At 41.4% G+C, this 17,736-nt stretch overlaps 1 protein-coding gene across 4 annotated transcripts in view; it reads left to right on the top strand.

Moving 5' to 3' along the window:
* afap1 (actin filament associated protein 1) overlaps positions 1–15,723 on the top strand; it is a 122,999-nt gene extending 107,276 nt beyond the window's left edge. For 3 of the 4 annotated variants that reach the window (XM_088073971.1, XM_088073969.1, XM_088073970.1), the window contains 10 exons: positions 1,058–1,210; positions 1,699–1,910; positions 3,294–3,439; positions 3,758–3,872; positions 5,243–5,473; positions 8,783–8,912; positions 13,620–13,784; positions 13,924–14,114; positions 14,411–14,578; positions 14,951–15,723. In XM_088073971.1, the coding sequence (XP_087930097.1) occupies positions 1,058–1,210; positions 1,699–1,910; positions 3,294–3,439; positions 3,758–3,872; positions 5,243–5,473; positions 8,783–8,912; positions 13,620–13,784; positions 13,924–14,114; positions 14,411–14,578; positions 14,951–14,977 (1,538 nt within the window). In that variant the 3' untranslated portion in view covers positions 14,978–15,723. The remainder of the gene's footprint in view (positions 1–1,057; positions 1,211–1,698; positions 1,911–3,293; positions 3,440–3,757; positions 3,873–5,242; positions 5,474–8,782; positions 8,913–13,619; positions 13,785–13,923; positions 14,115–14,410; positions 14,579–14,950) is intronic. The other variant, XM_088073973.1, reaches the window with a different exon arrangement.
* Positions 15,724–17,736: the final 2,013 nt, after the last annotated feature.

Genomic DNA, 17,736 nt, shown 5'->3' with positions numbered 1-17,736 from the left:
AGACAGGGCTAGCTCCTTGCTAAACATCGAAGCGAGGTCGAGATACTCAGGGGGCACTCAGGACAAATAAGGTGGGACTGGAGGAGATACTGAGTGGAAGTGGGCCGGTGATGCGGAGAGGAGACACAGGGAGTGGCATTGGAAGCTCCAGCCCGTGATGAGGTCTTTCAGTCAATCTGGGGGTTGTGGGCCTGGAGCCAAAGTAAACCTAAAACTACGGGAGTGAGGGGAGATGGGAGAATGAAAAAAACTGAATAGTCTCATGATGGTTACCTGACATGCTGAGGGAAATTGGGGAGGTGCAATGTGTGATGGAGGCGATCAGCCTGCCCCCCAAGGCGATAACCTTTTTAGGATTCTCCAGGGGCTCAAGGGGAAGACCTCTCCTTTCAGCCCAGTCAGCATCCATAAAGTTGTCATCGGCCCCTGAGAGGAGGTTTGGGTCAGCAGTGCGCTCTCTGTCACTGGTGTGTAGTGTAGTAAAACAACTCCACATTGGTTTCGAGTCACATGACATGAAAGCTTTTGCAAAAAATGCTGAATTGTCATAAATCTTAATATAAATTAGAAAATGCACTCAAATTAATTAAAAATGATCTTGCAGTCATGAGATACAGTGTCTTTTTAAAATCAGTAAATGTAATGTATTTCCATAGTTTTCAGCACATCAGTTTGAACTAGTATTCATTTGTAGATTCTGATTTGGGTACATTGTGTGTGTCTTTGGCGGGGGGGGGGTTGCAAATTGAACGTAATTTACAAAGACCTTTGACACCTACAAGGGTCTGATTAAACCAAATGCTGCTGATTCTAAACTTGTGGCTGTTGATAGAACAGTAATTCAGTGGCTCTTTCTCTTTCTTTTTCTGTTGCACAGTATTGTAAAATCATCCAAACATAACAAAAAAAACGTGTAACATCTCTCTTGGTAAATTCTCATGTCTAGATAATGACAGGAAGGAACATTAAGTCTTCAGGGGGCCTTCAAGTGGGATATTACACAGTGTTTTACCAATTACCCAGGATTCAATTCATATTCTCTGTGTCTCTGTCTCAGGAAAGGGAAAGAAGAACACAAAGTTGGAGCAAAAGACTGGGACAGTGGGGAAAGGGGCAGGGAAGAAGATCACTAAAATCATCGGGCTGGGTAAGAAGAAGCCGTCTACAGATGAGCAGACCTCGTCAGCTGAAGAAGACGTACCCACATGTGGTGAGACAAAAACATTCAACTCATTATCCTACGGGAATCAGTTTGCTTCAGATGAAGTTTGTCGTCTGAGAGAGAGAGGGGAAGCATGTGAGACAAAGGCCACCTGACCTACAAAACAAAATTGCAAAGAAGCAGAAACAAAGATGGCTGAATGAAAGATGGTCACAGAGAGGTCTTTGTTCTCTGAGAGTATGGTCAGTCAGATGAACAATAGAACAAAGGAAATGTGGGGATTGCAATCTATGAGTTTCAATGTGTTAAGAGTATGTTTAAGGCCAAATTCAAGATATATATGCACGATCTGTGTCTATCCTAATAGAGGCACCAGGTTTCTACGGAATAAAGCCAGGATAAGGCATTTTTCATTTCATGTCTTAAAGAAGTCAACTGTTTCCTGTGCTGGATAGTTTGACATAAAGTGTTTGATATGGTTAAGATCTGTGAAAAATGTTGTGACTTTTTTCCTCTGACTTTGCTTTGTTCGACAGGCTACCTGAACGTGTTGTCCAATAACCGCTGGAGGGAGCGCTGGTGCCGCCTAAAAGACAACCAGCTGCTGCTCCATAAGGACCGTGATGACCTGAAAAGCCACATCGCCTCGCTGCCCCTCCGAGGCTGCGAGGTCAGCCCCGGCCTCGATCACAAACACGCCTTTGCCTTCCGCTTGCTTCGTAATGGCCAGGAGGTGGCTGTGCTGGAGGTGAGCTGTGTTCCATTAATCCTGGTGACCTCCCAATGGTCTGTTTGATCTTGTGTATGAGTAGGTGTGTTTTTTCCTCTGTTGACTGTCAAACATTCATCGGGACAGACATGCCAGGGAATATATGAAAGCATAGTCATTAGTACAAGCAAACACTGCTTGTCATGTTTCCCTCTTATTCTCTGAGCTTCCATTATGTGGACAAACATCTACACCTGCCAGACACTTTTCTTTGCTTAGTGTTTTATGTTGTTGGTGTATATGAACTTTCTATTTTGCCGTTTTGTTTTAATGCCTCCGAGTCAGCGATAAGTATGTCCAGAGGCATTATGTTTTCAGCTTGTCTGTCCTTACATCTGCCCTTTTGTGAACACGGTATCTCAAGAACATCTTGAAATCAAATGCCAACTTCAATTTATCAATGAATTGATTTAATTTTGGTGGTCATAGGTCAAAGTTCAAGGTCGTTGTAACCTTGTTTGTGTCATTCTCGTGAATTCAGTATGTCAAGAACGTCTTTAGAGAATGTCTTCAAATGTGGCACAAAGATTTACCTCAACAATGAACTGATTAGAATTTGGTGGTCAAAGGTCATTGTGACCTTGTGTCTGTCTAATTTAGTAAACATGATGTCTCACGGAGGTCTTGGGGGAATTTCACCAAATTTGGCCAGACATCCAATTGGACAAGCTGATTGGCTCTTGGCCAAAAGTGGCAATAACTCAAGAATCCATTCGCTAATTATGACAAAATTGCACACTAATTTCTAACAGGATATATCAGGACATTTTATATCTGAAAGGTCAAAGGTCGACATCATCACTTTCGGCATAAAACACTTTTTTTGCCATTACTCAACATTATATCTCTGAAACAGAAAGAGAGACACTTGGTCAGATACTGGATTGGTGACACTGATCTGTAAACTGTGCTGATTGTAGAGATCTTCTGTGCTGCCAGGGGGAAGTTGTGTGGGAAGCATCCATGTTTTCACAGACATGGATGTAAATTGTAACAGAAACTTGACTGTGTGCAGAGGCATTAATTGTGGGGTGGTAATGGTAGTTTGATCCTCAAGTCATCCGCACGCAATCCTTTGCTGGATATTTGCTTCTATTTCCTTTCCCTTTAAAACTGCATCATTTCTAAGCCTTTGATGGATTATAATATGCAGGAGGTGGACTGTCCCTAAAACAACCCAAAAGAGCTCTAAATTTGAGAAAATTATATAAATGGGTCTTAAAATCCGTGATGAAATAAAACTCTTATCAAAACATTAGTTTAGATTGCACCTTGCTTTATCTAAAAGATGCAACAGGAATTTTCATTTTTTTATTATTTCATCATTAGGCTAATTCCTGTACCTTTATTCTTTTCCTCAAGGCCTCCTCCTCTGAGGAGATGGGTCGCTGGTTGGGGATTTTATTGGCTGAGACTGGCTCCACCACAGACCCAGCCACCCTGCACTATGACTACATTGACGTGGAGACCACCGCCAATGTCATCCAGCTGGCCAAACAGTCCTTCTGGTGAGGGACACCAGTCTCTCCAGTGATAAAAACCCAAACCTAAATTGTTGTGTGCGTGTGTGTGTTTCATTCAGATGGCTCATATCATGATTGTGTTTTTTTACATGGTGTCCTTTTCATAGTGACTGTCACAGTTGTGAAAAACATGATGTAAATGCTAAATATTCAGCTCTTACTGTAACTAAAGGAAATGACACAACAGCTTCTATTAATCCAAGGGAAGTGTCTGATTGTGTGTGTTTAAGCACTGTGACATAAAAATCTCATAGATGCACTTAATTTATGAAAATATTGAATTTGGATGTTTTCTGTTCCCAGTTTCACCAGTAAGCGTGCTGTCTCACCTAACCCATACCTGGATAACCCAGTCAATGGCTACGCCTGTCCCACTGGTATGGCTCTGCACTATGATGATGTGCCCATTAATGGAATGGTAAGAATACACCACCCATAACAAGTAAACTAAAGCCGTTTAAAACAGGAACCCATTAAGCTATTTTTCTCATTTTCAGCTAAAGTCTGTTGTGTTTCTTACTCTCTTTTGTTTCTACTGCTTTTCACTTTCCTGTGTAGCATTAAAGGTGCTACATGTAATATCTTTATTTCATAGGCATTATGTTTTAGGGTTATCTGTCCTGTTCTTGTGAATGTGTTATCTTGAAAATGCCTTAAAGGAATTTCTTCAGATTAGACACAAACGTTCACTTTGACTCAAAGATGAACTTCAACTTCAACTAGAGTTTAGTGGTCAAAGGTCAAGGTCACTGCAACCTCACAAAACATGTTTTTGACCGTAACTCGTGAATTGGAATGCTTATTTCACACAAATGTTTTATAAGATATAATGTTGAAGTGGTGATATTTTATACCCTGGGGTTAAGGTCAACTTCACTGTGACATCATAATGTTCTGTAGAAACACTTTTCTGGCTGTTACTCAAAGACATATCTCAGGAACAGAAGAGGAGACATTTGGTCAGATACTTAATTTGTGAAACTGATCTGTAAACTGTGCTGATTGTAGAGATATTCTGTGCTTCGAAGAGGAAGATATGTGTGAAGCATCCATGTTTTTACAGACATGGATGTAAACTGCATGTGTAAAGGGACCATCACACTTAGACACCTCGCTAGAAAAGCATTGCCAGCAAAACCATTGTTTCCCTATGGTACATGCGCACATGTCAGGCGCTCCTCTCTTGCTACTGTGCGACACGTTTTTCTGCCGGTTTTTTAAAAATATTAAATAATGTAAATATAAATAAATAATAATAATAATAATAATAATAATAATAATAATAATAATAAATATAAAATAATGTTAAAATATTTTTAACTTTTCAGCTCAAGAGTGGAACCACTTGTCAATGTTACTTTTGGCCATGTGCACACAGTATGCACACAGCCCCGCTCCAGTGTTGCTCCAGATTCACTTCCAAGGTGTATTTGCAGTGGCTGAGCCTGGTGCGATGTGTCTTGGTGTGATCGCTGCTTAATTTTAATGGTGTGTAGAGACACACAACCATGTAGCAGTAGTTTTAAATAAGAGTATAGAGTCACAGCTGTGCTCTGCTGGATACAGAGGCTGACTGCCTGAAAATGCCCAGGTCTTAAATGACACATGTAGCACCTTTACTCATATACTGCAACCAACTAACTCTATACTGCTATCATCGCTTTTGATCTTTTATGTATGTCTCTTTCCTTCTCATTCTCCTCTCCTCTCCTCTGCTCTCCTCTCCTCTCTCCTCTCCTGTCCTCTCTTCTCTCCTCTCTCCTCTCTCTGCTTGCTTGCATGCTTGAGTGCTCCCCTGAGGACCCGGAGGCGCAGTACTCCAGTCCCAGCACAGTGGGGTGCCAGCTGAAAAAGGAGATGTACTATGAGAACATGCCCTCACCCAAGCCGGACAGCCGCTATCCTCCCAAGCCTTCCTCTTGTACTTCCTCCACCTCTACCAGTCACTACAAAACCCCTGTTTCTAAAATCTCCTCTAAGTTCCTCAGTGCTGATACTAAAGCTAAAGCTGCTGCTCAGGTGACTAACACTCTGCTCACTAATCACTGCTGTCCTGTCCTCTAGTCTCATCAACCGCTCTATAATTCAGTCATTTGTGTCAGTGTACTTTCAGTGTTCCATCAGTGTGTCATTATTACAGGTCTCCCAACCCCAACTATCAAAACTGTTACACTGCATAAGGGCCTCGGTAACACTGAAACTTTGTTAAATATCTGTGACTTACTGAGGAGCCCAAACACAGCATTGTTTTCACACAAAACAACACTGGCTCTATGTTTAATTGAAAAGGCACCTGCTAGACACATGTTTAAGGTAAGATTTGTCTTTATTATATATTTACATATATAATGACAGAAGTAACAGCAGTTGCTGATCAAGTATTGTGAAATAAGATAAACTACAAATATACACCTCTGGCTGGTTTTAGGCTGAATTTAGGGGGAAGTGTGTCTGAAATGATGCGCAAAACATCAGGAATGTTTCTCTTTGATGGAACACTGTAGCTCTAAAACACGGTTGTACTTGGTTTGTATGTTTTACTTCATGTTAAGTGTTAGATAGTTTTTCAACTTTATAGTCATGAAATTGAAAAATGATCATTTATACATATTTAGGATTTTTGGTGTTAAAACTGTGAATAATTGACAACTATAACAGCTGTAATCATTATTGAAGTTACAGCAACCACTTTTACACAGAGATGGTGCTATAGGGCTGCAACGAAGTCCCTTCTTTATTCCGCCTTTGCATTTTTACACAGAACCAAACAACATCATTCCGGTATGTGATTATACACTGCATCACATCATCCCACAATCAAAAGAAGCGTGATGGGCATGACAATGCAACACAACACATGCGTCAGCAGCGATTTCTAACCAACAATAAACATGTCAATCAAAACCATTTGTTATATGGCTGCTGATCTCTTCCTCTGCTCAGATGGCAAAGAGCTCTTGTATATCATTGTTTTCCTTAATTTACAGATGCGGCCACTTTTATGAATATATAATGCATTATCAAAACATCACACCCATGGCCATGTCTTTCTGGCTTTGCTTTTTACACCGACCTTGTTTTGGAGCTGTTACCACCTCCAGTCATGATTCAAAGGAGAGACCACTCAATCCTCTTCACAATCAGATGTTATATGCATGATAGTCCCACTTTAAACAGGCTGGAAAAGCAGCTAGAAAATACTGTAAGTCTAGAAACCATATTCTAAGGCATAAACAAAGTAGTAATGACTGCAGTGTACTGTGGGCCATCACACACTGATTTATGTTGTTCTGTGCAGCCAGTTTGCAGCCAGAGAGCCTCTAGCTGAGAGGAGCCATTTGATGAACACTCCCGTAGATACAATATAAACATAATTGTCACCTAATTAGTTGTTTTAGCTATATAACTTGTCAGGAAAATCCATGCCTACAGAGCAACATTTTCTTTCATTCAGTCATGTTTGTGTCTACCTATAAGTCCAATATTTGCAGCTGTAGCAGAGCAAATGTATAATATATAATATAATATATAGTTATATACAGTATTTAGATATATAAATAAAACACTGAGCTGAAAGAGGCTTGAAAGCCTTGTGGAGATGAGAACTGCAGAGTTTCTGCAACAACCTTTAGTCCACATAAAAAATGTATTTACATTTGTTCATAGGGAAAATATCAAGATTGCAGCTGTAATGTGAGTTATGTTAGTAATGTCCGTCTGTCATTTATGCCATCCAAATGTTTTGGTGACACTTAACAGCCCTGCTGACACATTTTCTAGGGGGAATGTCCCAGATGATGAGTCCCCCTAAACCACTTTCCCACTGCAGAAAAAAAACCCCACTAACAACCGCTATCATCTAGCTTTTTAATGTATAATCAGCAATCACACCCAGGTCACATGACTCTGCAATAGACGTAGGTATTTATCCCCTCTGGCATTGATGGGAACACAACACCCAACAACACGTTAATTTTAGCCTCTTAAATGGCGAAATGCAATGACCAGCTGACACAAAATACAGTCCATCGTTTCCCAAGCAGCATTGAACCAAATTAGTCAGAACCAAGTTAAAAAGAGAGACAGAATAATTAAGATATATATAAAAAGAAGTAACCTCTGTTCAATTTTCACAGACCTCTAGCCATGCTGCTTTCTGCTGTTTACTGGTGGACCCGCCTGTGACACACAACATGACACACACACACACACACACACACACACAGACCTCACACCTAAAAAACAACACACACAGAAAGGTATATTTGTCTGCTCACAGAGCCATGTACAATCAATTACTTAGGCTTGAGGAATCCAATGCGCTTTTATTCTACATAATGATATAACTCGGGTTCATCACACAAGTATCAGCTTTTTAAAATACTGTATATCTGCAGTGTTTTCATAATCAAGATCAGCTTTGTTTGCTAAGCATTTTTTCCAGCCTATACAGCTTACTCTGATTATAAGAACACTGAGGCTATTCTGCTCTGGCTTTACTGGACAGCTTAGCAGATAGCTAACATCCTGTCCATAAAATAAAGACCCAGGAAACTGGAGTTGAGTTGAGTGCTTAAGTATGGATATCTTTCTTTTGTAAAACTGTGAAAACATGAAAAATATAATTACAAACGGCTCATACACATAAACATTGCAAATAACAAAATATAGCATAAAGCTGTTGCATAAGAAAATAAACAATCTCAAATAAGTACCATAAAGGCCCACTTAGCATCCAAGCTAATTTTAGCATTGTCCATTAAAGGCAGATGCTAATTTCAGTCAGCAGCTTTTACAACTCTACACAACTGAAAACACATAATTAGCCTTTCCATATGTGCGCTGCAGTATGAAGTTCCATGATACACACAAAAATATTTACAGACTTTGATCTTCAGAGAAGAAATGGTTGAAAAGTGGCAGGTAACTGCTACATGTGGTCTTAACATAAAGTGAAACTTAACTGAGCTACCTACGACAAGCAAAAAGGGACATAAAACATGAATGCATTACATTTTTACACCTTTAGGTGTTGCCACATGTCAATAAAGTGGGCCAGAACAGAGACTATAAAGTATTTTCAAAAGCTGGTACTTTTATGAAAAAAAAAAAACAAACAACAGCTTACATTGTCTATATAGTCAAGTGTTGTGCAGAAATTAAACTGCTGTCCTTTTAGCTGCATCATAATTATTAAGGTTAAGGGTTTGATTTGGTCCGATATTTGGGACTTTGTCCACATGTATGTACTTTATATACAATGCCATATTAACTTCTCTGATATATTTGACAATTCTCTCTCCTTGTGTATCCTTGTTGTCCAATCAGCTTAAGGGAAAGAAGGGGACAGGAAACAATGGGGTGGCACTAAAGCAGAAGGCGGAGTCAAAGAACCAGCCCAAAAAGAACGGAGTCAATGGGACCAATGGGACAGCTTCTCTTAGACGCAACAGCTCCAGTAAGTGACAACAGAAACTATGCTGACGGTTTACATTCTTTTTTTTGGAGGACTAAAGTGTTGATATCGGAAGAGCTCATCAGACTAATACAGGAAGACCAAGGACAGAAAATCGACTCTTCAGTTCTTCAAAAATCGAATCTGAATACCAGTTTTCCCTGTCATTTCTGTGTGCGCGTTAGTGTCAGACAGTCTCTGTCTGGTTCCCCAGCTTCACCACCACTGACTGCCTTCTAGCAAATCTCTGCTCCACAGCACTTTGGAAAAATGCAGGATTACAAGTTACAGTTGGTTTAAATAGGGGGGAGTAAATAACTGAAAAACTTAAAAGCTATGTTACCCTCGAGACAATTCTTCTGACGCACGTCAGCCAGACTCAAACCCCCTGCCAACGTTGAGGTAACGCTCAGACTGGGAGAAGGTGGAATGATTGGGAGAGGATGGAATGTGGTTGTGTTAATGTGTTAATGCTTGTGGTTCATAACAGTGTGTGTGTGTGTGTGTGTGTGTGTGTGTGTGTGTGTGTGTGTGTGTGTGTGTGTGTGTGTGTGTAATGTGTGAACGAGCAGGGTTGTAACCACTTGAGTAGCTCATCTTCCTTCAAGTGTTAGAATAGAAACACTGAATACATGTCATTTGGGATTTACGGTTTGCCACACTGTTCCATATTTCCAGTGTCAGATCAGTGTACTGAATGTGGAGATGTCAGTGGCGGTTTGAGGGAGTGATTTCTAATTAAATCATTCATATACATGCACATGCATACAAATGTTGGATGGTTCCCCTCAGTGTATTTTCCAGCTCTGTGGAATGAAGAACTGCTTCAGGCTGTGGCTGGGAGTTCACTGGGTTTCTGGGCAGTTCCCTGATGATAGAGCAGTTTTCATGCACATGTTGGTCTTGTCTTGGAAAACCTCTTCTTTTCAGACAATGAGGAGAATGCACAGGGGTCTTCGGGTGCTACATGACCAGAGACACAGAGAAAAGGAACTGTGGCACAGTTTTTTTCACTCTTTTCTCTGGTCTGTAGCACCAGTTTCAAAAAATCTTTGTGTCTTACTGCAGAGACAGCCTGGTTTTATGAAAACACCATCAGTCCAGCAGTGAAATACCACTTTAACCCAGTTTTGAATTCTTCACTGGACTTCACTTGATTTAAGTTTTAACAATTAACTATCCACAATTGCAAAACCTGAAACTTTGCCAGATCACATATTTGCAATTTTGCTGAAAGACTTTCTGAATATCGTATAAATTACACTTTGCTTATAAAAAACAAAAATAAACACAGAAGGGATCGGAAGTAATAGAATAATCAGTTTATTACAGCTTGAGAAGAAATTTTTACTCACCAAGTTGTGAGATTATCATCAAAAGAAAGTCGATGGAATAAGAAACTAAATGTTAAGCAGTAAGTCTCTGACGACTCTTGAGGGATGGCTCTGCCCTGCAAGAGTGGAGTTACATGACAGTTATGCCTTTCTAACAACATGGAAGTAGTTCCTTTCCAATTCCCACAACTTATGTCGAACTGTTAAGAGCTTTTCCACCAAACATAAATTGGTTTAGAACTGAAGAGTTGGTTCTCAGCTGGAACCAAAAAATAGCAATTTTTTAACCTTAAGCACAAACTAGGGCTGTCCCAAATACCAGAGCTTCTGCATTAATCAACAGCGAATAATTGATGGGTGGGATGACAGACACTGTGCTGACACCTTGCACCCCATAGCTTCTGTGGCGAGAGGGGGTGATGAGGTATAAAAGTTTTTGGTCAGATGATACACTAAACCGACAACGCCACCTGGGGAGTTTCACCCCAGGAAATAGGTTTCATCCAAATTCACCGTTAAGGCACGCAGTTCGTTTCACTCAAGGCAGGAGACACGTTTCTGTACAAACAAGCATGCTCTTTATTTTAACAGTCAATTTAAAACGCTAAAACACCACTCACACAGGGACAAATCAGGGGGGACTAATTTAAAGCTGAGGCTTACCGGGGTGCGTGGGCTACCGACTGATGCGGAGGATCCCCAATCAAACATATAAACACCCAAACACACACGTGACGGTCACACACAGCACACACTCTGTGAGGATACCCAAAACCCAAGGGAGCACGGCACACGAGAAAAGGGGGGGAAACCACGCCACCAGGTCACCACCGCCACCACCGGACCTCAGCAACTAAAGGGAAAACAAAAGTAAATTAGTGGGGTCGCAACAAAATTCAACAAACAAATATCCAAAAAAAATTATACAAATCAGAAACTAAACAACACAAACTACCAACCACAAACGAAAGAAATAAAGACAAATACTGAAAGAATATCCCTCTGCCCAACCAAAATGTCAAAACCCAAGAAATTAACAAATTAGGCCAGCAGGCAGAGAAACTAAATAAGTAATGAGAACAAAACAAAGAAATAAACAAATGTGGGGAGGGAGCTAACCCCACTATTCAATCACTGCATTCAAATTGTTAAAATGATGGAGATTAAAACCTTGCAAACAGGGAAAACAAAACAAAAGAAAACGGAAACAAAGCAACGCAGAAAACAAAATAAAACAGAGACAAAGCAGCAGCGGTCCCCCGTAGCTGGCGGCTATACGTCGCTTTAGTTCAAGCCGCAAACCCGGTCCGCCGGTGCTGACGTCACTCACGCACCATCGGCAGACGTCACTCAGGCACCATTAGCTGAGGAATAGGGATCTGAGGACCCGATAAATTTATCATCACTAAGTTTACATGTGCATAAGAAAGGCAAGGAATGCAGGAAGCTACCTACCAGTTAGCAGATCGACCACTATGACACACGCACACCAAAAGAAGAGAGAGAGGGTACCGCGCAGCTACCAGCGTCCACCTACAATCAGGCTAAAGTTAGCCGCGGTAATGACCAGTAACCGTGTAACAGGCAGAGAGGGAGACACTCACCACAGCAGGCCATTCAGGTGACACGCACACGAGCCTGGGAAGCACCAAGTCGGCCACTCTGCAGCACAACACACAATCATTAGCTCCATGCTACGTGAAAAGCAGCAGGTGAGCAGACAAGCCGCGTTACCTGTCCGAAGCAAAACGTCCGGTGCGGAAATGACATCACCCGTCAGGAACAGCGAAAGAGAGAGCTGGCAGGGAGGGATCACCCCTCTTATGGGTGAGGGCACCTCCGGTGGTTGGCTGTGCCATTGCCAATGAGGCATGACAACTCACAGCAGTCTGTGCTGCCACACTTCATTGTCAGGATGGGGGAGGGAGAGACCGTGTGCTTCATGACTTCACTGTCAGGTTGGAAGAGATCATAAGATGGTGAGAGAAAGACTCCGTAGGCCACAGAGCTTCAGTGTTAGCTATGACAGCTCCCGGTGTGCCTCCGACTGTTTGACAGCTTAACACTTAATAGTTTGTTAAGTTAAAACTACTCCGACAGTTATCAGTATAATAGTCTGTGTCCAGAGTTTTAAATTAATCTGTTAAATTTCTTTGTGCAATCTGAAATGATCATCTGCTCTGTGCTGCAGGACAGAGCTCCACTCAGGGTGAGCTGCAGGGGGCTCACGTGTTTGTGTTCCGGTGCTGCTCACACAACACCGAAATGGTTTGTCAATAAACGGTTAATAACCGTGTTCCTGTCACCATGTGTGTGACAGGCGCAGCAGCAGGATCTCAAACACTGAAATGGCATTCTTCCTCTGAAAAAAATTGTACATAAATGTACATATATATTTTTTAAAAATTCTGAATGCCTATATTGAAAACCAAATACCTACCCAATTAACGAATAGCTGAATATTTGGGTCCAGCCCTACTGCAAACTGAGGACACCAGTGGGTGTCAAGTGAAAAATCATCAGAACATAAAGAGTTTGCAGTGGTCTAGTGGGTTCATGGTTATTTTTTAATATCTGTGATTATAGAGCAAAATTTCTCAGATAATTACTGTAATCCACCACTTTGTTACTACTGTTTACTTGTGTTGTGCAATGCCCTCTGTTAATAACACATCCATGATTACTATTGTTCCATGCAAAACTTATGAAAATGTGGGGTGGTTCGCTGGATAGCACCTAGAGTCCAAGAATCCTGAACAGAGGCGGTTTACACACCAGGGCTAATTTGGTGGAAAATGGGTATGAGACACTGCTGAGGGTGGAACTTTCAGTTGCTAGCTTGTCTAGTTCTGCAGTACACAGGGATCACCATGTTTCTGCTGTCACCTTGATTTAGCTTCAACAAAAAGTACCATATCTCTGTGATTTAATACAACCAATGCAAACATTTTCAAAACAATGATTATGTACAAGCCCACCTCCCTCCACTATATGACTTTATACCCTTCATGAATACTTATGCAAACACAACTTCTTGTCTTTCCTCCAACATGAGTTACTTTATGTATTACAACTCTACACTCTCTGTCAAATTATTCTTTCAATTGTTGGTCTGTCATCTTGCAAGAAATACCAGATAAAAGAGGACAGCTCATTGCAATTCTAGTAAAAAGACAACAAACGTTACTGTCAATATCAGTCATCATATCCCACTGAAATGCATCTGTTGGAACTTTTTAAAATAACACATAAGACAACATCAACAAGCCCACAGTCACTGCACTTTGTGAGATTATTATCTCAGTCATGTGTTGGTCACCTTGCAGGAAGTAACCTCTTGGATTCAGCTTCTTCACACCAAATCTTTGTTGTGCAGGTGCAGACCAGTGTAAGTATGGGAAGAACCGTGTGGAGGCCGACGCCAAGAGGCTGCAGACCAAGGAGGAAGAGCTGATGAAGAAGAAGCAGGACATTAGGAACCATCTGACCCAGCTGAAAAAAGAGAGGAGAGACCTACGCACTGCGCTGGAGGCTGCTGCTGGTATGAACAGCTTCCATTTATGTTTGGTCTGAAATCTAAAGGAGCAGGAAAGTGAAGTGTTCTCCACACAACATCTCTCCAGCTCCCAGTTTATTAAAGTAACAAACACTCACAGAGAGTTTGTCTCCTCCTCCAATAGCCAAACGCTCGCATGCAGCGTTGTCAGAGCGACTGAAGAAGGTGGAGCAGGACTGCAAGCAGAGGGAGGAGGAGCGGGTAAACCTGGAGCTGGAGCTGACGGAGGTGAAGGAGAGCCTGAAGAAAGCCCTGAGTGGTGGGGTCACCCTGGGCCTCACCATTGAACCCAAAGCTAGCTCCTCTGGAGTCCAGGTCAGGAACACCTGCGACCTGTTTCATGTGTGCTGCTGTTATACTGCGGTCAAGTCAAGTCAAGTCAATTTTATTTATAGAGCCCATTATCACAAAACATGGTTTGCCTCAGAGGGCTTTACAGTGTACGACATCCCTCTGCCCTTAGACCCTCACATCACCCAAGGAAAAAGTCCGGAAATAGAACCCCTGTAACGGGGGAGAAAAAAAAGGAAGAAACCTCAGGAAGAGCGATAGAGGATGATAATTCTTCTCTGTGTGTGTGTGTGTGTGTGTGTGTGTGTGTGTACGTGTAGTCACCAGCGATGTTGCGTCGGACCCATGAATCTTCTCCATTCTCCAGCTGTGACACCAGTGACACAGAGTCCTGCTCCCTGCCGGTGAACAGCGCCTCTCTGCTGCGTCGGCAGCAGGGCAACCAGAAGGCGTCACCAGTTCGGGGACACGTCCTCAGGAAGGCCAAGGTCAGAGGTCACTCTGCAGACTGAGTGCGACTAGCTGTGTCGAAAAACTTTCTAATATCAGGCCAGTTGTGGCGGTCACAGCTGTAGGTAGATACTATCTTTCTATCTAGATAGACAGATAGATATATCTATATCTATAAACTGTGTGTGTATATATATATATATATGTGTGTGTGTGTGTGTGTGTGTGTGTGTGTGTGTGTCTCACTCTCTCATAGATATAAATGCACACAACCAAATAGCATAAATTATAGTTTGGTTTAAATTTAAAGTATGGTTTATTTTACTTCAAAAAATGTTTACCCTTTATTCTGAAAAAGTGACAGTGGTTAAACGTGTGTGTGTGTGTGTGTGTTTGTGTTTGTTTTGCAGGAATGGGAGCAGAAGAGTGGCACATAAACCAGCAGACCCTCACATCAGTCTGACCTTCATGTCTTTCTTCTTTAAAGAAATTGTTTATATATTTATTTGTTGATACTGTCAGAGCGTGTTGAGGAGCACACAAGCATCATTCACGTGAACATAACCGTCACTGGTTTTTAGTATGCTGTCAATAACACAACATACACATACAACCTTTTTAGTTTTATCATTGAGCATGCTGAGTGTACTAAATTGTGCAATTTGTGTTGTCCGCTGTACTTCCTTCTTGAGCAACCACATTCTTTTCCTTTTTGTTCAAATCTGTTTGACAGTTTGGGTTCAGAAAGGTCAAACCCAAGTATTTATTTGTAAATGTTAGAGGAAATACTAGCTTCCCTTTATTTATGCTGATATATTTAAAGTTTTTTTTTGTTGAATCCCATCCCTTAAACCGTTGATGGTTCTCATTCATGGCTGTCAGCATCAGCAAGCAAAGTGCCTCACAATAATCATTCCACACACCAGTTGAGGGACACTGCAGCTGCTCTGTCAGAAAAAACACAACAGACTGTGAGGTTCATCTATACTGCTGGGAGACAGTGTTAACATGTTTAACCCTTTGAAACCTGGATTGACATTATCGATATGATTATGATATTATTGACAGTATCCCAGGTCATTAACAATGATGTTAATTGTTTTTACTTTGTCACAGTCAGGACAGTGTAAGGACATTTTCACAAACAGAAAGTGATAAATTATGAAATTGATAAACCATGAAATATGTATTGTTTGAGTCCCTTGTCAACTTACTTACTACTTACTACTATGTTCTGTATCTGTGAGGGTGCTGAAGCTTCAAATGTCATTTTTTGACTGAAAAATGTTGTAAGAGTATTTCCACAAACACAAAGGATGCTGTTTTTGCACTCCTGTATTGAAATACAAATATGAGATCAGGTAAGGAGGACTCTTAAGATTACTTGTTACCTGTTATCAAGAAAATGAGAAATATCCTCCAAACAAGCCTGGCTCCAGACGTCTGAGCTGCTGCCCACATCTTTGATTTGGAGCTGTCTCACTGATATCTGTTTCCTCCTGGCTAGAAAAATCAACCAGTACAAGCTCCAGAGCTCCACTCATGAAACATGACACAAACATGAATAAGATGGAGGCAGCTCTACAACTGACAACTTCAACTTGATTTACGTAAATTCCCAATAGATGAAACAGATGGTGGTCGCTCTCTACTGATTGGTTAGGACCAAACCAGACTAAACCCACTTTAACATCAACTCAAAGTCAGACCACAGACTTTATATATAAAGATGGACAACGCATCCCCACTGACCTCCGCTATGGTTAAATGAAGGCAAAATATCCCGAATACAGCTGCTGACATTTTGCGCTGGTGTCATCATTTGAAACCAGAGTCTGCGCAGTAGCGATCTCCGCAGTCGAGGAGTTCCCAACAAAATCTCAAGCAGCTCAACTGAACACAAGTGCACAGATTGGCACACACAGCTTTCAATCATGGCTGAAAATCTCCTTTATGTAAAAGTAAATATCTAATTAAATTGATCATAAAAATTATCACTTGATCGTTGAAATGATCATTTTTTTTTATCAATTTCTCATCAGGGTGATGAGAACTACTATCAGTGACAGAAACTATCTTTGGGGAAAACATTTTCCGTGTACTTTGAGTTTTTAGTTTGGCCATGAAGAGGCGGGCTTCATGACCTGTACTGCAGACAGACACCAGGGAGCGATCCAGATGTTTTGGCTTCACTTTGGGGGAACTCCCATGTTGTCCATCTTTATATACAGTGTGTTTGTGTCAAACTGATAAAATAAGTAACTAGTGATTAGCTAATAGCTACAGATTTGGCAGGCAACTGCTAACTCAGTATTTAAAACTAGCAAATGAAATGTACCTAATCACCTGCCTCTAACTGAAACCTGCTGTGCCTCTTTAAATACTCCTTTGGTGTGATGATGATGATGGCTGTAATTAGGCTGCAGTAAGACTCTGGCATGGTGTGTGTGAGCATCTGCAAAGCAAGGCAGGTCAGGCTGAGGCGTGGCCCCCTTCAGATTTGGCATTCGCTGGAAATTTTGAAACCTCAACTGCTGTGGCTTACAATTAGTCCCTCATCCAAGAGCCTTGGTCCAGCTCCTCTGATCACGCCACTGCTTCACTGTAGCCCTGTCATCCCACTCTGTGTGTAGTGTGTGTGTGTGTGTGTGTGTGTGTGTGTGTGTGTGTGTGTGTGTGTGGGTACACTCTGAAAATGCCTCCATGGCACATTCCAAACCCATCAACATTACACTGACTGAAATAGAGGCACATGCTATAAACTCAAATTGCTGTTCTGTTAAATTAAAGACTGTGACACACACAGACATACACACACAAATATTACATTTTATGGTGCTTTTTTTCTGTTCCACTGCTCCCGCTGTGTTCTGCTTGTGGTCATGTTGATACTTAGTTATACCTGGTGCTTTTTTGGGATTGATTGTTGCTGCCAGTTTCTCCACATGCAACACATGGGCACCAACTGCTCCTCGCTCCTGTAAATATTTTGCATCCCGTTCTTGTTCTCAGAGTGATGCCCCATGAGTCTGCCAGCTGTAGCGTGTAGTCAGCATGTTAGGATAATGACAGCGTGTGGGGAGTTTTACAAAAAAGTATTTCGTTAAGTATTTACTTAATTCTGATACCCTTTTGGCTCAATGAGGCTTAGAACTAAGCAACATGTCTGATGTCAGGAAATGTGAACCTGCTGTAC

This window comes from Plectropomus leopardus, chromosome 23 (genome assembly GCF_026936395.1).
Source record: "Plectropomus leopardus strain MGB_pleo_1.0 chromosome 23, ASM2693639v1, whole genome shotgun sequence".
Taxonomy (NCBI): domain Eukaryota; kingdom Metazoa; phylum Chordata; class Actinopteri; order Perciformes; family Serranidae; genus Plectropomus; species Plectropomus leopardus.
Note: the sequence above shows the minus strand (reverse complement) of the source record. Positions and strands in the feature narration are given on the sequence as shown.